Source organism: Pantherophis guttatus, chromosome 17 (genome assembly GCF_059756535.1).
Source record: "Pantherophis guttatus breed Tessera chromosome 17, ASM5975653v1, whole genome shotgun sequence".
Classification (NCBI taxonomy): Eukaryota; Metazoa; Chordata; class Lepidosauria; order Squamata; family Colubridae; genus Pantherophis; species Pantherophis guttatus.
The window spans coordinates 7,478,431-7,503,678 of NC_142079.1; the positions used below are offsets into that span (position 1 = coordinate 7,478,431).

Below are 25,248 nucleotides of genomic sequence, written 5' to 3' on the forward strand. Positions count from 1 at the left end.
TTGCTATGAAATGACCCCAGGTTTTTGTATAGCTGTGCATCACTGTGGTATATCTTCGGAGAAGGAACCCAGCTAATTGTCACAGGTAAGTCAATGAATTGATCTCAAATCTCTCTTCCTGCATGTGGTATTTTCATTTTTTCATTTTTTATCACATCTTTACCTACTTTGACTTCGGGCGGTTTGATCTTATCATTGCTTTTGATCCATCCATGGTGATGTTTTTCCATAAGAACTGACCATTAAGACCAGAGCAGGGCACGTTAATTCAAATCTGTGTTATTTCATCTTCGCTGTTCACAGGTATTACTTTGATTTTCATGATCAGGTTCAATGAGATCTTGAGAAATCCAACTTATGGCTACTTTTACACTCAGGAGTAACTATTCTTGGGGTTAAAGAAAAACCGAGAGATTCATTTGTATTATAATCTCTTTAACAGAACTGAATGAGATTGACTGAAAATTTGATATTGTCATTGTGTGGTTCGATTTTCCAGGTAGAATTAAGTAAGCCAAAGTATGATATGCTATATTATCAATAGGATACGTTGCTTGATTGTTTGGTAATCAAAACATTCCATCTTCTTAAAGCCATTGAGAGATAAGACAGAAGCGATTCAAAAGTATTGGGGACATTTTTTTAAAACTAACCTTATCAAAATTGCATAGGAATGTTGGCATGTTTGATCAACATTCCATCATTCATTCCAAACTCAGTCCATGTAGGGAGTCAAATCTCCACTTCATATCTTGAGGTTTTCTTGTTTTATTTATTTATTTTTCAATTTGATTTATATGCCGCCCTTCTCTGGAGACTCAGGGCGGCTTACAATGCGTTAAGCAATAGCCTTCATACTTTTGTATATTTATACAAAGTCAGCTTATTGCCCACACAAACTGGGTCCTCAATTTACCTACCTTAGAAAGGATGGAAGGCTGAGTCAACCTTGAGCCCGGGGAGATTCGAACTTGCAGTAATTGCAGGCAGCTGAATGTTAATAACAGGCTATTAGTCTGCTGTGCCACCAGGCTCTTAACATAATTTTTTCAAGTTTACTCTAGCCGCCCAACTCCAATGGACTCTGGTCAGTGATCTCCCTTGGATTGAAAGGGGATCTGCAGCAGGATCTAACATTAGATCTCGGGTTAGATTTAGAGCTACGATGGTGATTGTCCAAATTATCCGCCTTTCAGAAAAATATTCCATGCCACAAAGTTAACTCTCAGATTCTATGCATAAGAGATACCATATGGATATGATGTGTGATATTAAATAAATAGCATATGGATTCAGGGAGATACCAGGCACATTCCCATCTCTCTTTGGCTCAAGTTTGCAGAAATGGATATGTGATTGAACCATCAATTTCTCAGTTGGCGGAGGCTCAAAGTGGTGAATGAATGTGGTGTGATTGTGAAGGAAACAGAAGTGGCATTGATCCCTTGTGGTGGAATGATTGCCTATCCAACTTTCACTTCAGCAAGTTCTACGAGAGTTTGGTCAAATTATCTTTTCCTATTTTGTCCAAACTAATAAGATCAACCACCAAAATAAGTAACCTCTTATCAAGTGAAAGATGTATTTGTGGGGGACATCTCTTAGAAATGTTTCTGGTGGCATGCATGTCATATGTATTCTTTCAATTTGATGACTTGGGAGAAGGAGATCAAAACAGCATTTTGTCAATGTTGGGCTATGGGAACCAACTCATAAAGACATTTCAATTCGTCTCTCATCAAGTTGGAATCCAACATAAATTGGACACCTCTAAGACATTCTGTACATAATATCAAAAGAAATCTGGGTTTAGTGCTGTTTGAACTATCACTAAATAAATGGTTAAAAACCAAGGACTATCTACCTGGTTTCCCCGAAAATAAGACCCTGTCTTATATTTTTTTGAACCTGGCCTTATTCCCATGCGCTCAAAAGCCCGATTGGGCTTATTATCAGGGGGTGTCTTATTTTGGGGAAAACAGGGTATCTATCTATCTATCTATCTATCTATCTATCTATCTATCTATCTATCTATCTATCTATCTATCTACCTTGTTTCCCCAAAAATAAGACCGTGTCTTATATTTTTTTTGAACCCTGAAATAAGCGCTTGGCCTTATTGCTATGCGCTCAAAAGCCTGAATGAGCTTATTATCAGGGGGTGTCTTATTTTGGGGAAAACAGGGTATCTATCTATCTGTCTATCTATCTATCTATCTATCTATCTATCTATCTATCTATCTATCTATCTATCTATCTATCTACTGTGTTTCCCCAAAAATAAGACCTTGTCTTATATTTTTTTGAACCTGGCCTTATTCCCATGCGCTCAAAAGCCAGATTGGGTTTATTATCAGGGGGTGTCTTATTTTGGGGGAAACAGGGTATCTCTCTCTCTCTCTCTCTCTCTCTCTATCTATCTATCTATCTATCTATCTATCTATCTACCTTGTTTCCCCAAAAATAAGACCCTGTCTTATATTTTTTTTGAACCCTGAAATAAGCGCTTGGCCTTATTGCTATGCGCTCAAAAGCCTGAATGAGCTTATTATCAGGGGGTGTCTTATTTTGGGGAAAACAGGGTATCTATCTATCTATCTATCTATCTATCTACTGTGTTTCCCCAAAAATAAGACCCTGTCTTATATTTTTTTGAACCCTGAAATAAGCGCTTGGCCTTATTGCTATGCGCTCAAAAGCCTGAATGAGCTTATTATCAGGGGGTGTCTTATTTTGAGGGAAACAGGGTATCTATCTATCTATCTATCTATCTATCTATCTATCTATCTATCTATCTATCTATCTATCTATCTATGTACCTAGCTAGCTAGCTAGCTAGCTACTGTGTTTCCCCAAAAATAAGACGCTATCTTATATTTTTTTTGATCCCTGAAATAAGTGCTTGGCCTTATTGCCATGCACTCAAAAGCCCGATTGGGCTTATTATCAGGGGGTGTCTTATTTTGGGGGAAACAGGGTATCTCTCTCTCTCTATCTATCTATCTATCTATCTATCTATCTATCTATCTATCTATCTATCTATCTACCTTGTTTCCCCAAAAATAAGACCCTGTCTTATATTTTTTTGAACCCTGAAATAAGCGCTTGGCCTTATTGCTATGCGCTCAAAAGCCTGAATGAGCTTATTATCAGGGGGTGTCTTATTTTGAGGGAAACAGGGTATCTATCTATCTATCTATCTATCTATCTATCTATCTATCTATCTATCTATCTATCTATCTATCTATCTATCTATCTATCTATGTACCTAGCTAGCTAGCTAGCTAGCTACTGTGTTTCCCGAAAAATAAGACGCTATCTTATATTTTTTTTGATCCCTGAAATAAGTGCTTGGCCTTATTGCCATGCACTCAAAAGCCCGATTGGGCTTATTATCAGGGGGTCTCTTATTTTGGGGGAAACAGGGTATCTATCTATCTATCTATCTATCTACTGTGTTTCCCCAAAAATAAGACCCTGTCTTATATTTTTTTTGAACCCTGAAATAAGTGCTTGGCCTTATTGCCATGCGCTCAAAAGCCTGATTGGGCTTATTATCAGGGGATGTCTTATTTTGGGGGAAACAGGGTATCAATGTTATCAGTCTTGTCAGTGGTGGGTTGCTACCAGTTCGCCCAAGATCGGGCAGCAGGAGGCTCCGCCCACTCGCCCAGACACTTCTGCGCATGTGCAGAAGCATTGTGCGCAAGCCCACAAGCGAACTGGTAGCGACGGGGATTTGAAACCCACTACTGGTCTTGTTACTCGGTCCATGTTATATTTCAGTCTTAAGATTCAGTGTGGAACTTCATGAGATCTTCCTCTCTTCCAGGTCAGACCAACGTATCGCCTTCGGTGCAAGTGTTTGCTCCTTCCCAGGAAGAGGTCAGAAATCCGAACCCATATACATTTGTGTGTCTCCTAACCGAATTTTACCCTCCTGCATTCGAATTGCAATGGAAGGTCGATGGTAAAGTGATAACCTCTGAAGTGGAGACCACCAAAGCCAGCAAACAAGATGGGAAATATCTTGCCAGCAGTTACATGAAAATGACTGAGGCTGAGTATCGAGACCATAAGGCTGTCACCTGTGAAGTGACACATGACAGTAAGACCATTGCAAAGTCTGTGTCGAAATCTGGAAGTTGTTAACTCTAACATGAATTCCTTTCCTGCCATCAGGAAGGAGAAATGAGTCCCTTCTCCTGGGCTCTCGTTCATTCTTTCCTAAACTTAGTTTGATCAATAATATCTCTTTCTAACCCATGTAGTTACACCCTTTGTAGCCCCTCCATGCCTTCGCCCTTGAAATCGATCCCCCCCACCTTTTGATTCTAGTATTAGATTCTACTGTCAGCATATTAATAAAGATGGATGTATTTCATTTCTGTGAGTGTCTTTAGCAAATTTATGAAGAATACCAAACAATATAAGCTTTCCTATCTTGGAGGGAAAAGTGGTCTGTTCCCAAGATCCTATTTCACACAATTAACCACATTCAATGGGGGGGGGGGCGGATAGGTTGATTCTCTTGGAGATATCATGAAGCATCATCGGGCTTTGGATTCCCTGCGTGGGTATTACATCAAATTGATACATGAATTGTTCTCAACTTTGAAATAAAAATGCCTTCTTCTTTAGTCGTAATGCTAGGAGTTTTGGGAAGATATGGGATGATAGAGGTTCTTTCAATAATTCTAAACAGCCCTCCAGCAGATATCAATATAGGATTAGATGGAATTGGACATCTCAGTCTTATACTCTATCTATCTATCTATCTATCTATCTATCTATCTATCTATCTATCTATCCATCCATCCATCCATCCATCCATCCATCCATCCATCTATCCATCTATCCATCTATCCATCTATCCATCTATCCATCTATCATCCATCTATCTAGCTATCTATTTATCTGTCTGCCTGTCTATCATCTATCTATCATCTACCTACCTACCTACTTACCTATCAGTGGTGGGTTTCAAATTTTTTTACTACCGGTTCTGTGGGTGTGGTTTGGTGGGCTTGGCATGGCTTGGTGGGCATGGCTTGGTGGGTATGACAGGGGAAGGATACTGTAAAATCTCCATTCCCTCCACAATCCAGGGGAAAGTTACTTCAAAATCCCCATTTCCTCCTGATCAGCTGGGACTCGGGAAGCAGAGAATAGATGGCGGAGGGGCCAGTCAGAGGTGGTATTTACCGATTCTCCAAACTATTCAAAATTTCCACTACCGGTTCTTCAGAACTGGTCAGAACCTGCTGAAACCCACCTCTGCTACCTATTTATTATCTATCTATCTATCTATCTATCTATCTATCTATCTATCTATCTATCTATCTATCTATCTATCTATCTATCTATCTACTATATCGCATGTCACAAAGTGTAAAAATACAGCACACTATTAATTCAAGCCAAAAGTGACATATATAAAAGGGAAAAATACCAGTTACAAAAAAAACCCTCCAATCTAGGTCAGATTCTGTTGGGGATATCAAGAAGCATCATCTGGTTTTGGATCCCTACATTGGTATTGCAATACATTCACACATGAATTCTTCTCAAGTTTGAAATGAAAATGCCTTGTTCTTTAGTATTAATGCCAACAGATTTTGGGATCTATGAGATCACCATGTCCCTTCCAATAACTCCTCATTCGCCCATTGATATAGAGTAAATATATGGTTGAACTACTATCTCTCAAGCCACCAAGTGTAAAAATACACCGTACCATTAATTCATGCAAAAATTGGCATTATGAACATATATAAAAGGAAGAAATCTTCTAAAGTTGACAATTCGTGGAAGGAACCAAGCAGGCTAGAAGGAAATATCTGGCCATTGGCTTCAAAATACCTGGGTATTGGTCATTTAATAAGAGTACTTCCATCCTTTCATCAACAATGACCCAAGGGTTGATCCAATTCAGGAATGGGTGTTTTAGCTTTGATTGACAGTTCAAGTCCAGAGGGCAATTTTAAAGCACCCTGTGTTGAAATAGCTGACCAATAAAGCTGATAAATAAATAATGATTGAATGAATGAAGTGGACTCCACCTCTAGGTTTGAGCAAATACATATTCAATTCATCATATGGAAGATGGACAAAAAGACCAGCTGTCACCAGACCAGAATCTAGCTAGGAAACCTACATGCAAAGGCGGGTTTAATTGTTTCATATGGACTGCTTGCAATTTCAAAACTATTTGGAGATGATTAATATCCATTGGTCTGGTTGAACCCGGTTAAGCCCTTCACGAGATGTTTATTTTGTCATTGGACTGAGTTAATTCCTTGTTGCTGAGGACAACATAAGAAATAGCAGACAGGGGAAGCATCATGGATGGGTTTCAAGGATCCACCTTGTTGTTAGTTGCGAAGTTGTATCCGATTCATCGCGACCCTATGGACAATGTTCCTCCAGGCCTTCCTGTCCTCTACCATCCTCTGAAGTCCATTGAAGCTCCCGCCGACTTCTTCAGTGACTCCATCCAGCCACCTCGTTCTCTGCCGTCCCCTTCTTCTTCTTTTGCCCTCCATCGTTCCCAGCATGAGGCTCTTCTCCAGGGAGTCCTTCCTTCTCCTTAGGTGGCCAAAGTATTTGAGTTTCCTCTTCAGGACCTGGCCTTCTAAAGAGCAGTCAGGGTTGATCTCCTCCAGGACTGACCGGTTTGATCACCATGCAGTCCAAGGGACTCACAGGAGTCTTTTCCAGCATCAGAGTTCAAAGGCTTTGATTCTTTGGCGCTCAGCCTTCCTTATAGTCCAACTTTCACAGCCCTACATTGCAACTGGGAAAATCAGGATCCACGTAGGCCTCCAAATTCTTTTCAGATCTATGAATCACTGACTCAAAAATTGCATTCAGGAAAAAAATCCCTGGAAGACGATCGGAGATCTTAGCAGATAGTGTCCCTATCCCGTCCCTGTCCCATCATCAGAGACTTCCCCAGACTCCAGGACTGGCCCATGTTTCTCCCCAACCTCCTCACTGTCTGAGTCTGCCACCGGCTCCACTAGCCATTGTCAGGCCACAAGAATAACATCCCAATTCCACAATGGAGCATTGTGCATGAAAGCACCATGGGTCGATATTTAGGAACTACCTAGACAACCCAGAATCTTTTAAAATCTATGAATTTTAGGACTTAATTGCAGAGCCTCAATAGTTGGCTCACTCAAGGGGAAAAAGAAACCCTGGATCAGAGCCATGTGACTCATAGGTCTCCATAGGTCAAAATGTATTTTACAAGCTACTGAAATTTCCATGAAAGTCTACATTCTAAAGGCCATCGCAAAACTACCCTAAATCATTCCAAATCTCCACTCCAGGCAAAATCTTGACACAACGCACTTATATTTATGGTTAAGGAAACCTGCAGATAAGCATGCAGAGAATTCCTAGTCTTCCAGAAAAATTGTCCTTCTTAAGAATTCAACTGGAAGACCTTAATAGAAGCAGGCATATCCCATGGTCCAGGACCTTCTTGGAAGTGTTCTTCATATAAGGTATCCTGAGACATATAAAGCTATCTATCCCACATCATTCACTGAGCTTTCAACCTCAAGGATATTTATAGTCAGAAGAAGTCAGAATCAGATAAGGGTCACTTCCTGGAGGTCCATTTTCTGAAGGATCTATTACTATTCTTAATGGTGGACTACAAAAATCATAATACAGTGATCAAGCTGAATTTCAAGAACAGATCCAGTGCATTGGGTTAAATTCATCAGAAACAATAAGAGCATAGACAAAACTTCAGTAACCTGTCACACTTCTTAAACATAGTTTATTTATTATATAAACTGCCAAAGCTGCAGACATCTGAGTGTTTTTCACCTAATCTAGAAGGAATAAAAGTTCTCATCTACCATCTGTTTGTATCCAGAAAGGACTCGCTTCCAGAATGGAAGTTCTCGAAGGACCTGAGATCTTTCTCAATCACCAACAGGTCCTTCTTTGACGACTCTGAAAATGGATCATTGGGGTTTTTCTTTCCCAAAATGCATTCCATGGGATTTAAGGAACTTGAAACAACCTTGTTAAGGACACCACCTGTTGCTCTATCTGAAGAACATCAAGAGAGAGAAGGTTTTTGTATAGCCATGTATCACTGTGGTGGGTGTTCGGAGGAGGAACCCAGCTAATCGTCACAGGTAAGTCAATGAATTGATCCCAAATCTTTCTTTCCACATGTAATATTTTCATTTTTTCCTCTTTTTCCTCTTCTTTCCTTACTTTGACTCCATGCACTTTGATTTTAGGGTTGTTTTTCATTCAACAATGATGATCGGTTTCTTTTTCAATGAAAACTGAACATTTAGCCCAGGTCAGGACAGGTAGATTCGAATCCTTATGATTTCATCTTCCCTGTTCGCAGAGACACTTTGATTTTCATGACCAGGTTCAATGAGATCTTGAGAAATCTCACTGGCGGCTATTTTTATCCTCAGGCATTTTCCTGTGGATTTTTATCCCCATAATTTTCCTGTGGATTAAAAGATGAATCTGTATTGTGTTCTCTTCAATGGAACTGAATGGGATTGGCTGAAAGTCTGATTTTATGACTCTGTGTTTAGATGTTCCAAGTGGATTTAAGGAAGCCAAAATAGGATACATTGTCAATCTGATCCTTTGCTTTATCATTTGGTTTAAAAAAAATCTCCATCTTCTGAAAAAGACAAGACGGAGATTTTACTCTGCGGTCATCAAAATTACATTAAAATGTTGGGATGTCTGATCAACCATTCATCATTCATTCCAACGGCCAAATCAGTCAATGCAAGGAGTTCAATCTTTGCTAAAAATCCTGATGTTTCCTTCTTCTTTTTCTCTTGTTTTGCTTATTTATTCAAGTTTTTTGTAGCCACTTACTTCCAATGGACTCTGTGCTGTGATTTCTCTTTGATCGAAAAGGAATCAGCCACATGATCTACTACTAAATCTAGGGTTAGATTTAGAGTTATAGAGGCGGTTGTCCAAATGATGCACTTCCAGCTTTGCAAAAATATTCAGATTCAGACACAACCTGGGGAAATGTTATAATGATATAAGCATCTCTTAGATTGATCGGATAAGTGGAGTGGATAGCCACAACCATAGGTTCAGAAGGGACCATTTCTCAATGGATCAAATTTGCAGAAATGGATCTGTGAATGAACTTGCATTTCTCCGTTGGGGGAAGGGATCCTTTCCTAAAGAACCTTCAGAGGGGTAAATGAATGTGGTATGATTGTGAAGGAAACAGAAGTGGTATCTCACCAATGTGTTGGGTTTCCAACTTTCGTTTCAGGAAGATATAGGGAGGTATGGTCGAATTGTCTTCTCCTATTTTGTCCAAACTGATCATATCAACTACTTTGTATTGAACAATAATTCTTGTTTAGTCTCCTCAAAATTTAGAAACTGGGATAAGACTTCAATTCCAATTATTTTACACAAATAAGTAGCATAGTATGCGAGGAAAGAACTAAAACCTTTCATGTTATCTCTTTTGGAGATGTTCAGAGTTTTGCTATTTTTCTCCTGTGTGTGTTAAACAACTGATGAAAGAATTTAAATCCTAAATATTTCTTTCAGAGGTTAACTTGAGATAGGTCCCTTAAAGAATGAATTAACTGAGTGGGGAAAAATGACTAACCTTTTTATAAAGAATAAGATGACTTTGTGAGGGACATCTGCAAGAAATGTTTCTTGTGGCATGCATGCATTCTTTAATTCAATGTCTTGGAATAAGTAATGCTCAGAAGAAATGCTGAATGTTACTTCAATATTTGGCCCTGGGAACCAATGCAGAATGAGTTTTCAAATCATCACTCTTCCAAGTTGGCATCTGACATAAATTGGGGATCTTTAAGACGTTCTCCACAAAAGAAATCTGAGTTAGGAGATTGGACCACATTTTCTTTGGCATTGACTTTAACTGCTCTTAGAAAGTAGTGTGGACATGAAACTCAACGCTAAACATTTAAACAATTGAGTTTGAATGTTCCTGGAGAGTTGGTTTGACTTCAAAGAGTGATATAAATTCCATGAAACTCAACTCTGTTTCTGCCATTTAATTCTTTTGTGCAATAAAAATGTGTTTTGTAGTGGAAGGATTCATGTTTCTGTTCATGTGGTCGATTATTCCTACATGAAGAAGGAAACATCAACTTCATTCAGGAACTAAAAATAATTTATTTCTCTTCCTCTCTCTGAAACTCAGACATGTAGAGAGAGAAACGAACATGGGAGTAGGTGATATGAATATACAGAAGGCACTTAGTTTCTCATCTTCTTCCTGTCCTGGTAGACAAGAAAGAATTAATTAAACAAATCCAATTGATAATTGGCATAATAAAGTTATTTGCAAGCTGTACTTCTCCTTAAGGCATGCTGTTGCCCAGATGTTCTCTTGATACAGCCTCCTTGGTCTTCTACAAAATGCAAAGAAAAATAAGATAATCAAAATGTTTTTCTAAGAAGAATAATTTTAAGTAGTAACTCTCCTGCTGCAGATACATGGAGATATTTCTAGGGGCGGCCATGCAAGAAATCTCACTCTGATGTAAAGCATTTCTGGTTCATAGAACTAACTACAAGAATTCTGGGGAGACTGCTACAATGGGAGATCAAATCATATCAAAACTTTGTTTAGGCTCCAAGAACAAACAGTAGGAATCTCTTTTGTCCATTCTATATAATAGCCGCCTGTGGTGTTAGGATTACCTTCTGAATGCCAAGGAAGTCCTCCAAACATCTCCTCTAGCTTTTTAATAATGTTTTTCTCTCCCTTAAGAAGTGGGCCGTATGATTCTTACCATCTTAGTAATGTACTATTCTGAGAAATTTTGTCTTGATATTTTTCTCACTCCCTCCCCCACAGTCTTCATGAGGAAAACGATCTATACATTTATCCATCTAGATACTCTTTTAATGCTGCGTTGAAGTTTTAAGATGCTGTGTAGAACCTCATGAGATCTTCTTTTCTTCCAGGTCAGGATCCAGTATCTCCTTCGGTCCAAGTCTTTGCTCCTTCTGAGCAAGAGATCAAAACCCAGAAGAAGGCCACCCTGGTATGTCTCCTAAGTGGCTTTCACCCACCTGCTTTCGAACTGAAATGGAAGGTTGATGGTACAGAGACCACCTCTGGAGTGGAGACAACCAAAGCCACCAAGCAGGGTGACAAATACCTTGCCAGCAGTTACCTGACCAGGAGTGATTCCGACTATGGAGACCATACGTACGTCTGTGAAGTGAAACATAATGGAAATACCTTTACAAAGGCTCTTACGGGATCTGGAAGTTGTTAACTCGGTCACGAGCCTTCTCCTGACAACAGACAGGAGGAAAGAGTCCCTTTTCTCATTCATTCTTTCCTAAGTTGAGCTTGATCAAGGAAGGTCTCTTCCTATGCCAAGTAGTTATACTCTTTGTATCCCCTCCATGCTTCCATCCTTCAAATCAGTCCCCTCCTCTTTGATCTGTTAGATTCTACTGTCAACACATTAATAAAGATGGATCTATTTCATTTGTGTGACTGTTTCATCAAATTTATGAAGAATAAGGAGTTGTATAAGCTTTCCTATCTCGGGTGAAAATGGTCTCTTCCCAAGATCCTATTTCACACAGTTAGCCAAATTTAATATGGGGCGGAAATATCAGGTCTGATTCTCTTGGGGATATCAAGAAGTATCATTGGGTTTTGGATTCCATACATGGGTGTTACATCAAATTCACACATGAATTCTTCTCAAGTTTGCAATGAAAATGCCTTGTTTTTTAGTAGTAACGCTAGCAGACTTGGGAGGATATGGGATCATAGAGGTTCTTCCAATAATTCTAAACAGTCCTCCAGCTGATATGAATATAGGATTGGATGAAATAGGATATTTCAACACCTATCTATCTATCCCAAAGAAGAGGGGGTAAGCCAGTTCTCCAAAGCACCTGAAGGCAGGACAAGAAGCAACGGATGGAAACTAACCAAGGAGAGAAGCAACCTGGAAATCAGGAGAAATTTCATGACAGTGAGAACAATTAACCAGTAGACCAGAAGTTGCTTTCAGAAGTTTTAGGTGATCCATCACTGCAGGCTTTTATGAAAAGACTGGACAATCATTTGTCTGAATTGTATAGGGTCTCCTGCTTGAGCAGGGGGTTGGACGAGAAGACCTCCAAGGTCCTTCTAACTCTATTATTCTGTATTCTGTATCATCTATCTATCTATCTATCTATCTATCTATCTATCTATCTATCTATCTATCTATCTATCATCTATCTATCTATCTATCTATCTATCTATCTACCTATCGTCTATCATCTATCTATCATCTATCTATCTATCATCTTTCTTCTTCCTCTCTCTCTCTCTATAATATCTATCAATCTGTCTGTCTATCTATCTCTATTTCTATCTATCTACCTATCATCTATCTATTGTCTATTATCTATCAGTCAATTTGTCATCTATCTACTATCTCTCAAATCACAAAGTGTAAGAACACAGCACACCATTAATTCATGGGAAAAGTGACATTACAGACATATATAAAAGGAAGGAATCCTATAAAGTTAACAATTCATGGTAAAACACAAGCTGGGCTAGCAGTAAATATTTGGCCACTGGCTTCAAAAAAAACTTGGCTGTTGGTCATTTAATAAGAAGACTTCCAACTCTTCAACATGACTGGAATTTGTCAGATTCAGGAATTCAGGAATTTAGCTCTGAATGACGATTCAAGTACAGAGAGCATTTTTAAAGGACCCTGTGAAAAGATAGCTGGCTAATAAATTTGATAAATAAATAAATGAATGAATGAATGAATGAATGAATGAATGAATGAATGAATGAATGAATGAATGAATTGGGATGAAATTAGGAAATCACCTGGTAGTCCTGAATAGAAGCAAGCAGAACCCATGGTCCAGGGCCTTCTTGAAATGTACCGAATGTATTTTACAAGCTACTGAAATTTCCTCAAAAGTATACCTTCTAAAGGCCATCACAACATCACCACCCTGGATCATTCCAAATCTCCACTCCAGGCTTGCAGAGAATTCCTAGTCTTCAAGAAATATCAGAGTTGTCCTTCTTACGATTTCAACTGGTAGACCTGAATACAAGCAGGTATAATCCATGGTCCAGAGTCTTCTTGGGAGTGTTCCTCATACAAGGTATCCTGAGACATATAAAGATATCTATCCCACATCATTCACTGAGCTTTCAACCTCAAGGCCATTTAGATTCAGAGGAAGTTAGTATCAGATTAGGGTCACTTCCTAGGTGTCCATTTTCCTGATGGATCTACTCAACACTATTCTTAATGGTGGACTACAGAAATCATAATACAGCGATCAAGCTGAACTTCAAGAACAGATCCAGTGCATTGGGTTAAATTCATCAGAAACAATAAGAGCATAGACAAAACTTCAGTAACCTGTCACACTTCTTAAACATAGTTTATTTATTATATAAACTGCTAAAGCTGCAGACATCTGAGTATTTTTCATACAATCTAGAAGGAATAAAAGTTCTCATCTACAATCTGTTTGCATCCAGAAAGGACTCGCTTCCAGAATGGAAGTTCTCGAAGGACCTGAGATCTTTCTCAATCACCAACAGGTCCTTCTTTGACGACTCTGAAAATGGATCATTGGGGTTTTCTTTCCCAAAATGCATTCCATGGGATTTAAGGAACTTGAAATGACCTTGTTAAGGACACCACCTGTTGCTCTATCTGAAGAACATCAAGAGAGAGAAGGTTTTTGTACAGCCCTGTATCACTGTGGTGGGTGTTCGGAGGAGGAACCCAGCTAACCGTCACAGGTAAGTCAATGAATTATCCCAAATCTTTCTTTCCGCATGTGATATTTTCATTTTTTCCTCTTTTTCCTCTTCTTTCCTTACTTTGACTCCATGCACTTTGATTTTAGGGTTGCTTTTGATTCAACAATGATGATGTGTTTTTTTTAATGAGAACTGAACATTTAGCCCAGGTCAGGACAGGTAGATTCGAATCTATATGATTTCATCTTCCCTGTTCGCAGAGACACTTTGATTTTCATGACCAGCTTCAATGCGATCTTGAGAAATCTCATTGGCGGCTACTTTTATCCTCAGGCATAATTTTCCTGTGGATTAAAAAATGAATCTGTATTGTGTTCTCTTCAATGGAACTGAATGGAATTGGCTGAAGATCTTCTTTTATCACTCTGTGTTTTAATGTTCCAAGTGGATTTAAGGAAGCCAAAATATTGTCAATCTGATCCTTTGCTTTATCATTTAGTTTAAAAAAGTCTCCAGCTTCTGAAAAAGACAAGACAGAGATTTTAATCTCCGGTCATCAAAATTACATTAAAATGTTGGGATGTCTGATCAACCATTCATCATTCATTCCAACGGCCAAATCAGTCAATGCAAGGAGTTCAATCTTTGCTACAAATCCTGATGTTTCCTTCTTCTTTTTCTCTTGCTTTGCTTACTTAGTCAAGTTTTTTGTAGCCACCTACTTCCAATGGACTCTGTGCTGTGATTTCCCTTTGATCAAAAAAGGATCAGCCACATCAACTACTATTAGATCTAGGGTTCGATTTAGAGTTATGGAGGCGGTTTTTCAAATGATGCACCTCCACATTTGCAACAGAGTCAGCAACAACCTGGGGAAATGTTATAATGATATAAGCATCTCTTAGATTGTGGGGATAAGGGGAGTGGATCGCCACAACCATAGGTTCGGAAGGGACCATTTCTCAATGGATCAAATTTGCAGAAATGGATCTGTGAATGAACTTGCATTTCTCCGTTGGGGGAAGGGATCCTTTCCTAAAGAACCTTCAGAGGGGTAAATGAATGTGGTATGATTGTGAAGGAAACAGAAGTGGTATCTCACCAATGTGTTGGGTTTCCAATTTTCGTTTCAGGAAGATATAGGGAGGTTTGGTCGAATTGTCTTCTCCTATTTTATCCAAACTGATCATATCAACTACTTTGTATCAAACCTTAATTCCTGTTTAGTCTCCTCAAAATTTAGAAACTGGGATAAGACTTCAATTCAAACTTGTTTACACAAATAAGTAGCGTAGTACACAAGTAAAGGATTAGAATGTTTCATGTTATCTCTTTTGGAGATGTTCAGAGTTTTGATATTTTTCTCCTATATGTGTTAAACAACTGATAAAAAAAATTAAATCCAAAATATTTCTTTCACAGATTAACTTGTGATAGATCCCACAAAGAATTGATTAACTGACTGGGAAAAATTAGTAAACTTTTATAAAGTGTAAGATGACTTTGTGAGGGACATCTGCAAGAAATGTTTCTTGTGGCATGCATGTCATATGTATTGTTATAATTCAATGTCTTTGAATAAGGAACTCAGAAGAAATGCTGAAGTTATTTCAATATTGGGCCACGGGGACCAACTCAGAATGAGTTTTCAAATCATCTCTCTTCAAGTTGGAATCTAACATAAATTGGAGATCTCTAAGATGTTCTCCACAAAAGAAATCTGAGTTAGGAGATTGGACCGCATTTTCTTTGGCATTGAGTTTAAATGGTGTTAGAAAGTTGGGTTGTCATGCAACTCAACTCTAAACATTTAAACCATTGACTTTGACTGTTTCTAGAAAGTTGGTTTGACGTGAAAGAGGGGTATAAATTCCATGAAACTCAACTCTGTTTCTCCCCTTTAATTCTTTTGTGCAATAAAAATGTTTTTCCTAGGACAAGGATTCATGTTTCTGCTCATGTGGTCGACTACTCCTACCTGAAGAAGGAAACATCACTGCATTCAGGAACTTAAAATAATTTATTTCTCTTCCTCCCTCTGAAACTCACACACGTAGAGAGAGAAACCAAAGTGGGAGTAGGTGATATGACTATACAGAAGCCACTTAGTTTCTCATCTCTTTTCCTGTCCTGGTAGACAAGAAAGAATTAATTAAACAACTCTAATTCATAATTGGCATCATAAAGCTATTTGTAAGGTGTACTTCTCCTGGGTAAGCTGTTGCCCAGATGTTCTATTGACATAGCCTCCTTTGTCTTCTACCAAATGCAAAGAAATGTTTTTCTAAGAAGAATGATATTGAGTAGTAACTCTCCTGCTGCAGATGCATGCAGATATTCCTAGGTGGGCCATGCAGGAAATCTCATTCTGATGTAACGAATTTCTGGTTCAAAGAACTAACTACAAGAATTGTGGGTAGCCTGCTACAATGGGAGATCAAATCATTCAATATCAATTCTTACATCAGAGTAAGATTTCCTGCATGGCCCCACCTAGGAATATCTTCACGTATCTGCAGGGGAATTACTTTTCAAAATTACCAAATCAAATTTGATTTCTTTCAGAAGTTAACGCGAGCTAGAGCCCTTAAAAATTGATTAATTGAGTGGGGGGAAATGCGTCACCTTTTGTAAAGCGTAAGATGACTTTGTGAGGGACATCTGCAAGAAATGTTTCTTGTGGCATACGTGTCATATGTATTCTTTTAATTCAATGTCTTGGACCAAGGAATGCTCAGAAGAAATGATGAACGTTATTTCAATATTGGGCCATGGGAACCAACTCAGAATGAGTTTTCAAATCATCTCTCTTCCAAGTTGGAATCTAACATGAATTGAGAAATCAAATCATATCAAATCAAAACTTTGTTTAGGCTCCAAGACCAAACAATAGGAATCTTTTTTGTCCATTGTATATAACAACCCCTTCTGAATGCCAAGGAAGTCCTCCAAACCTCTCCTCTAGCATTTTTTATAATGTTTTTCTCTCCCTTACGAAGTGGGCCGTATGATTCTTACCATCTTAGTAATGTACTATTTTGAGAAATTTTGCCTTGATATTTTTCCCACTCCCTCCCCCACAGTCTTGATGAGGAAAACGATCTATACATTTATCCATCTAGTTACTCTTTTAATGTTGCGTTGAAGTTTTAAGTTGCTGTGTAGAACCTCATGAGATCTTCCTCTCTTCCAGGTCAGGATCCAGTATCTCCTTCGGTCCAAGTCTTTGCTCCTTCTGAGCAAGAGATCAAAACCCAGAAGAAGGCCACTCTGGTATGTCTCCTAAGTGGCTTTCACCCACCTGCTTTCACCCTGAAATGGAAGGTTGATGGTACAGAGACCACCTCTGGAGTGGAGACAACCAAAGCCACCAAGCAGGGTGACAAATACCTTGCCAGCAGTTACCTGACCAGGAGTGATTCCGACTATGGAGACCATACGTACGTCTGTGAAGTGATACATAATGGAAATACCTTTACAAAGGCTCTTACGGGATCTGGAAGTTGTTAACTCCGTCACGAGCCTTCTCCTGACCACAGACAGGAGGAAAGAGTCCCTTTTCTCATTCATTCTTTCCTAAGTTGAGCTTGATCAAGGAAGGTCTCTTCCTATGCCAAGTAGTTATACTCTTTGTATCCCCTCCATGCTTCCGTCCTTCAAATCAGTCCCCTCCTCTTTGATCTGTTAGATTCTACTGTCAGCACGTTAATAAAGATGGATCTATTTCATTTGTGTGACTGTTTCATCAAATTTATGAAGAATAAGGAGTTGTATAAGCTTTCCTATCTTGGGGGGAAAATGGTCTCTTTCCAAGATCCTATTTCACACAGTTAACCCCATTTAACGGAGGAAAAATATCAGGTCTGATTCTCTTGGGGATATCAAGAAGTATCATTGGGTTTTGGATTCCCTCCATGGGTGTTACATCAAATTCACACATGAATTCTTCTCAATTCGAAATGAAAATGCCTTCGTTTTTTAGTAGTAATGCTAGCAGATTTGGGAGGATATGGGATCATAGAGTTTCTTCCAATAATTCTAAACAGTCCTCCAGCTGATATGAATTTAGGATTAGGTGGAATGGGACATTTCAATCCTATACAATCTATCTATCTATCTATCTATCTATCTATCTATCTATCTATCTATCTATCTATCTATATCACCTATCTATCTGTTTTTCTATCTATCTCTATTTTTATCTATCTATCATCTATCTATCTCTCTATCTATCATCTTTCTTCTACCTATCTCCCTCTCTATATATAATATCTATCTATCTATTTATCTATCTATCTGTCAATCTATCTATCCATCCATCCATCTATCTTTCTACCTATCTATCTCTATTTCTATCTATCTATCATCTATTATCTATCAGACAATCTGTCTAATCTCTCTCAAGTTATAAAGTGTAAAAATACAGTACACCATTAATTCATGTAAAAAGTGGCATTAGAAACATCTGTAAAAGGAAGAAATCCTATAAAGTTAACAATTCACGGAAGGATTCAAGCAAGACTAGCAGTCAATATTTGGCCATTGGATTCAAAACACCTGGGTGTTGGTCATTTAATAAGAATACTTCCATCTCTTCATCCTGACTGGAGTTTATCGGGTTCAAAAATTGGTATTTAAGCTCTGGTTGACAGTTCAAGTCCAGAGGACACTTTTAGAATAACAGAGTTTGAAGGGACCTTAGAGATCTTCTAGTCCAATCCCTTGCCCAGGCAGGAAACGCTACACCACTTCAGACAAATGGTTATCCAATATCTTCTTAAAAACTTCCAGTGTTGGAGCATTTACAACTTCTGATGGTGATTTGTTCCACTGATTAATTGTTCTCACTGTCAGGAAATTTCTCCTTAGTTCTAGGTTGCTTCTCTCCTTGATGAGTTTCCACCCATTGCTTCTTCTCCTGCCCTCAGGTGCTTTGGAGAATAGCTTGACTCCCTCTTCTTTGTGGCAGCCCCTGAGATATTGGAACACTGCTATCCTGTCTCCCCTGGTCCTTCTTTTCATCAAACTAGACATATCCAGTTCCTGCAACCGTTCTTCATATGTTTTCAGAGATTCAATCTCCAGGTTTGAGGAAAAACATACCCAAACATCATACGGAAGACCAGGATATCAATTAACTGTCATTAGCTCAGAATCTAGCTAGGAAACCTACATGCAGAGACCAGGTTAATGGTTTCCAAGGGTCAGTTGCACATCCAAAGCTATTTGGAGGTGATTAATCTTCCATTGGCCAGGTTGAACTTGCTTAAGTGTTCACAAGATGCTTTTCTGTCATTCTTAAGAGTAAATTCCTCATTTTCTCAGGGTGAAATAAAAAAAAGGAAAAAAGGAAACAACATTTAAGGAACCACCTCAGCATCCCAGATTCTTTTCACATCTATGAATCAATTCAAGTCCAACTGCAGTGGCTCAAAAGTTGCATTTCCGTTCATTCAAGAGAATTGAATGAATTGTAACTCATCTTGAAAAATCTCAGTTGTCCTTATTAGAAATTCAGCCGGTAGAATCTGAATCCCAGCAGCCATCACCCATGGTCCAGGGCCTTCTTGGAAATGTTCTACATATAAGGTGTCCTGAGAAATTGAAAGCTATCTATCCTGCATAATTTCAAGATCAAGGACATTTAGAATCAGAAAACTGGTCCATGTTGGCAGATCTCCTCAACACATCTACCCAACAGATCTAGTGCATTGGCTTAACTTCATCAAAAACAATTAGAGCATAGACAAAACTTCAGTACCTACAAAGTAACTACTTGTCAGACTTCTTCAACATAGTTTATATTTGCTAAACTGGAAAGGCTGCCAACACTTGAACTCCTTTCATATCACTCAATCTTGAAGAAATAAAGGTTCTCATCTACCATCTGTATCCAGAAAGCAATCATTTCAAGAATGGAACTTCTTGAGATCTTTATAAAACTCCAACGGGCCCTTCTTTTACTACTCTGAACATGGACTATTGGCTTCTCTTCCAAAATGCACTCCATGGGATTTAAGGAAATTGAAATAACCATGGCAAGGACATCAGTTGTTCTTTGATCTCCTGTCCTGTTCTAATAGGAAATTAGAGGTCTAGGATTTTCTCTCTTTAAAATCTCTGTGACTTTTTTTACTATGAAATGACCCCAGGTTTTTGTATAGCTGTGCATCACTGTGGTATGTCTTCGGAGGAGGAACCCAGCTAACTGTCACAGGTAAGTCAATCAATTGATCTCAAATCTCTCTTCCTGCATGTGGTATTTTCATTTTTCCATCTTTTATCCCGTCTTTACCTACTTTGACTTCGGGCGATTTGATCTTATGGTTCCTTTTGATCCATCCATGGTGATGTTTTTCCAGAAGAACTGAACATTGAGACCAGACAGGGCACGTTAATTTAAATCTATGTTATTTCATTTTTGCTGTTCACAGGTATTACTTTGATTTTCATGATCAGGTTCAATGAGATCTTGAGAAATCCAACTTATGGCTACTTTTACACTCAGGAGTAACTATTCTTGGGGTTAAAGAAAAACCGAGAGATTCATTTGTATTATAATCTCTTTAACGGAACTGAATGAGGTTGACTGAAAATTTGATATTGTCATTGTGTGGTTTGATTTTCCAGGTAGAATTAAGTAAGCCAAAGTATGATAGGATATATTATCAATACGATACGTTGCTTGATTGTTTGGTAATCAAAACATTCCATCTTCTTAAAGCCATTGAGAGATAAGACAGAAGCGATTCAAAAGTATTGGGGACATTTTTTTAAAACTAACCTTATCAAAATTGCATAGGAATGTTGGCATGTTTGATCAACAGTCCATCATTCATTCCAAACTCAGTCCATGTAGGGAGTCAAATCTCCACTTCATATCTTGAGGTTTTCTTGTTTTATTTATTTATTTTTCAATTTGATTTATATGCCGCCCTTCTCCGGAGACTCAGGGCGGCTTACAATGCGTTAAGCAATAGCCTTCATACTTTTGTATATTTATACAAAGTCAGCTTATTGCCCACACAAACTGGGTCCTCAATTTACCTACCTTAGAAAGGATGGAAGGCTGAGTCAACCTTGAGCCCGGGGAGATTCGAACTTGCAGTAATTGCAGGCAGCTGAATGTTAATAACAGGCTATTAGTCTGCTGTGCCACCAGGCTCTTAACATAATTTTTTCAAGTTTACTCTAGCCGCCCAACTCCAATGGACTCTGGTCAGTGATCTCCCTTGGATTGAAAGGGGATCTGCAGCAGGATCTAACATTAGATCTCGGGTTAGATTTAGAGCTACGATGGTGATTGTCCAAATTATCCGCCTTTCAGAAAAATATTCCATGCCACAAAGTTAACTCTCAGATTCTATGCATAAGAGATACCATATGAATATGATGTGTGATATTAAATAAATAGCATATGGATTCGGGGAGATACCAGGCACATTCCCATCTCTCTTTGGCTCAAGTTTGCAGAAATGGATATGTGATTGAACCATCAATTTCTCAGTTGGCGGAGGCTCAAAGTGGTGAATGAATGTGGTGTGATTGTGAAGGAAACAGAAGTGGCATTGATCCCTTGTGGTGGAATGATTGCCTATCCAACTTTCACTTCAGCAAGTTCTACGAGAGTTTGGTCAAATTATCTTTTCCTATTTTGTCCAAACTAATAAGATCAACCACCTTCCTATCAAAACATAATTCTTGTTTCTTCCACTAAACATTTAAACCTTGGGAATAAGCCTTTCAATTCAAACCATTTATCTCAAACAAATAATATAATAAGCAAGCAATGGACTCCAACGTTTCAGGTTATCTCTTTGCCAAATGTTCAGAATTCTCTCTTTTTCTCCTGTATGTCTTAAACAAGTGATAGAAAATTTAACTCCTAAATATTTCTTTTCAAAGTGTAATTTGAGAAGGATCTTTAAGGAATTGATTGACTGAGTGAGGAAAATAAGTAACCTTTTATCAATTGAAAGATGCATTTTTGAAGGACATCTCTAAGAAATGTTTCTGGTGGCATGCATGTCATATGTATTCTTTCAATTTGATGAGTTGGGATAAGGAGATCAAAACAGCATTTTGTCAATATTGGGCTATGGGAACTAACTCATAATTTCAACTTGTCTCTCATCAAGTTGGAATCCAACATAAATTGGACACCTCTAAGACATTCTGTACATAATATCAAAAGAAATCTGGGTTAGGAGATTGTGAGATCAGAAGTTCGTTTCATCAATACTGGGCTATGGGAACCATCTCACAATGAGTTTTTAACTCGTCTCTCATCAAGTTGGAATCCAACATAAATTGGAGACCTCTAAAACGTTTTGTAAAAAACATCAAAAGAAATCTGGGTTAGGAGATTGGACCATACATTGAGTTTAAATGCTCTTAGAAAGTTCTGTTGACATCCAAGAGAGGTATGCTTGCCATGAAACTCTATTTCTACCCTTTATTTCTCTTATACAGTACAAAAATGTGTTTTCCAGGAAAAAGATTCATGTTTTTGGAAAGGAGGTCATGTGATCGACTGTTCCACTATGAAGAAGGAACATCACTGCATTCAGGAACTAAAAATAATTTATTTCTCTTTCTCTCTCTCTGAAACTCACACACTCAAGGAGAGAAACCAGCAGGGGAGTGAGGATCTGAATATACAGAAGGCACTTAATCTTTCTCCAGGCGTGGTAGAGAAAAAAATTAGTTAAACAATTATAATTCATAATTGTTAAAACTCAGGTCCTTTCCCTAAAGCATGCTGTGGCCCAGATGTTCGGTTTGTAGAAGTCAGTCTTCTCTGACTTCTACAAAATGCAAAGAAAAAAATGAATTACTTCTCAAGCAAGATTCAAGATAATCAGAAAGTTATTGCTCTTCCAAATGTTCTTGTAAGAGAAATAGATGTGAAAAGTAACTCAACAGCAGATACATGTAGTAATTCTTAAGTGGGACCAGGCAGGAAATATTACTCTGATGTAAAACCCATAGAATTTCTGGTGAGAGACCTGTCTTGGTGTTTCATAGAAGGAACTAAAAGAATTGGTAGTGGACTGCTACAATGGGAGATCAAATACTATTCTGAGAAATTTTGCCTTGATATTTTTCCCACTCCCTCCCCCACAGTCTTCATGAGGAAAACGATCTATACGTTTATCCATCTAGTTACTCTTTTAATGTTGCGTTGAAGTTTTAAGATGCTGTGTAGAACCTCATGAGATCTTCTTCTCTTCCAGGTCAGGATCCAGTATCTCCTTCAGTCCAAGTCTTTGCTCCTTCTGAGCAAGAGATCAAAACCCAGAAGAAGGCCACTCTGGTATGTCTCCTAAGTGGCTTTCACCCACCTGCTTTCACCCTGAAATGGAAGGTTGATGGTACAGAGACCACCTCTGGAGTGGAGACAACCAAAGCCACCAAGCAGGGTGACAAATACCTTGCCAGCAGTTACCTGACCAGGAGTGATTCCGACTATGGAGACCATACGTACGTCTGTGAAGTGATACATAATGGAAATACCTTTACAAAGGCTCTTACGGGATCTGGAAGTTGTTAACTCCGTCATGAGCCTTCTCCTGACCACAGACAGGAGGAAAGAGTCCCTTTTCTCATTCATTCTTTCCTAAGTTAAGCTTTTCAGGACCTGGAAGTTGCTAAATCCAACTTGTGTCCTTTCCTGCCATTCAGGCGGGAGAATAGAGTCCCTTCTCCTGGGCTCTCATTCATTCTTTCCTAAGCTTAGCTTGATCAAGAACATCTCTTTCTATCCCATGTAGTTACACTGTTTGTATCCCCTCCATGCCTTCGTCCTTCAAATCGATCCCCCACTTGATCTGTTAGATTTTTACTGTCAGCATATAAATAAAGATGAATCTATTTCATTGGTGCAATTGTTTTTATCAAATTTATGAAGAAGGGAAGTTGTGGGATGACAAAGCTTTGTGATTTCAACACAATTCTGTTCTTTGGAGGTATCAGCCAGCTCCGACACAAGAGCTGAATCCCTTGGCATTGAAGAAAGGTTGCATCAAGCATCAGATGCTGTGATGTTTGTATACATTTATCCACTCGCACATGTTATTCCCTCCTTTTGTTCCAAATGATAGTGTATTACATTTATCTTCAAACAAGAGGACAGTAGACTTGGGAATGTATGGGGTGAAACTAGCAGATTGTTGATGCTTTCACCATCTCCAACCAGGGTCTAAACCAGAGAGGTGGGTTTCAGCAGGTTCTGACCAGTTCTGGAGAATCGGTAGCGGAAATTTTGAGTAGTTTGGAGAACCGGTAAATATCACCTCTGACTGGCCCCGCCCCCATCTATTCTCTGCCTCCCGAGTCCCAGTTGATCGGGAGGAAAATGGGGATTTTGCAGTAACCTTCCCCTGGAGTGTGCTGGGAATGGAGATTTTACAGTATCCTTCCCCTGCCATGCCCACCAAGCCACACCCACAGAACTGATAGTAAAAAAAAAATTGAAACCCACCACTGCTCTAAACTAACATAAATGTTGATGTTTCGATTTCCATTTCTGTGTTAATAAGGCCCTTCTAAAGTCCAAAATCCCTCCCACGTAAGACAGTATGAAATGTAATTTCCAGTTCCATTTACATTTTCCGTTGCTTTAGTATAGGGTAAATCTATTGCTAAAAATTCAATTCAAAATGAATCTTTGATCAGGAAAGAGCCAGCTTCAAGACCCAACTTGTCTCACTGGGCTTTATATTACCACTTTTCCTATAAATATGTAATCCTGATGGATTAAAAAAAACCAATGTTTTATTCTACCAGCATCCTATAATCCTTGGCTCTTCAGATTCAAGATGAGAAAAGACAAATTGTAGACCTTACTACCAGCAAAGGTATCCCTTTCAAAGTTTTCAAGTGGTAGACTTCTTAAATCATATATGAGACCAGATAGGGTTGAATTAAAACTTTTGACTTTCCACCTACAGATTTTGGCTTCTCTCTGTGTCCATGAAACCAGCAGAAATTAAATTTCCCACACTGTTCCATCTTTCTCTTCAGATGGTTAAGGTTTTTTTAGACACAAAGAGACAGTTGTATTACCTGATCTGGGGGAAAAAAATATTCCAAGATTAAAACTCACACTCTACCACTGTTGCTCAGGACCTGATGAATATGAGGATAGCATTATTGTGCTTGGAATGTGACATTTCTCATAAGTGTCTTCCTTATATTGGAGTATGTTAAAGTGGTCATGGTATATTTGGGATCATGGAAATTGCAGACCCAACATATCTCAAAGGGGGAAGAAACAACGATAGATCATGTTTAGATCACATCCAAAACTTTGAGGTCTAGGATAACCAATCAGGAACTATTTGTAGGTTAGCACTGGGCTGAAGGTAATCCTACTTTTTCAGATCTAGAAGAACATCTAGAACATCTTGGACCTCTCGTGTCTAGACCAAACTCTTTGCACCTCAGAGAGGTACACCTGGAATATGGCG

At 38.6% G+C, this 25,248-nt stretch overlaps 1 protein-coding gene and 3 long non-coding RNA genes across 4 annotated transcripts in view; 3 read left to right on the top strand and 1 right to left on the bottom strand.

Moving 5' to 3' along the window:
* The first annotated feature begins 44 nt into the window (after nucleotides 1-44).
* Nucleotides 45-4,384, top strand: LOC148111668 (uncharacterized). The gene is made up of 2 exons (XR_015730262.1): nucleotides 45-85; nucleotides 3,833-4,384. It is a non-coding gene; the product is annotated as an uncharacterized LOC148111668 (long non-coding RNA).
* A 3,732-nt stretch (nucleotides 4,385-8,116) lies between these two features.
* On the top strand, nucleotides 8,117-11,518 carry LOC132709642 (uncharacterized). The gene is made up of 2 exons (XR_009620625.2): nucleotides 8,117-8,162; nucleotides 10,984-11,518. It is a non-coding gene; the product is annotated as an uncharacterized LOC132709642 (long non-coding RNA).
* LOC132709596 (carbonic anhydrase 15-like) overlaps nucleotides 10,170-25,248 on the bottom strand; it is a 108,409-nt gene continuing 93,330 nt past the window's right edge. Inside the window, exon 8 of the mRNA XM_087880203.1 lies at nucleotides 10,170-10,424. Within this exon, the coding sequence (XP_087736329.1) occupies nucleotides 10,374-10,424 (51 nt within the window). The 3' untranslated portion in view covers nucleotides 10,170-10,373. The remainder of the gene's footprint in view (nucleotides 10,425-25,248) is intronic.
* Nucleotides 19,954-23,655, top strand: LOC132709597 (uncharacterized). The gene is made up of 2 exons (XR_015730261.1): nucleotides 19,954-19,994; nucleotides 23,014-23,655. It is a non-coding gene; the product is annotated as an uncharacterized LOC132709597 (long non-coding RNA).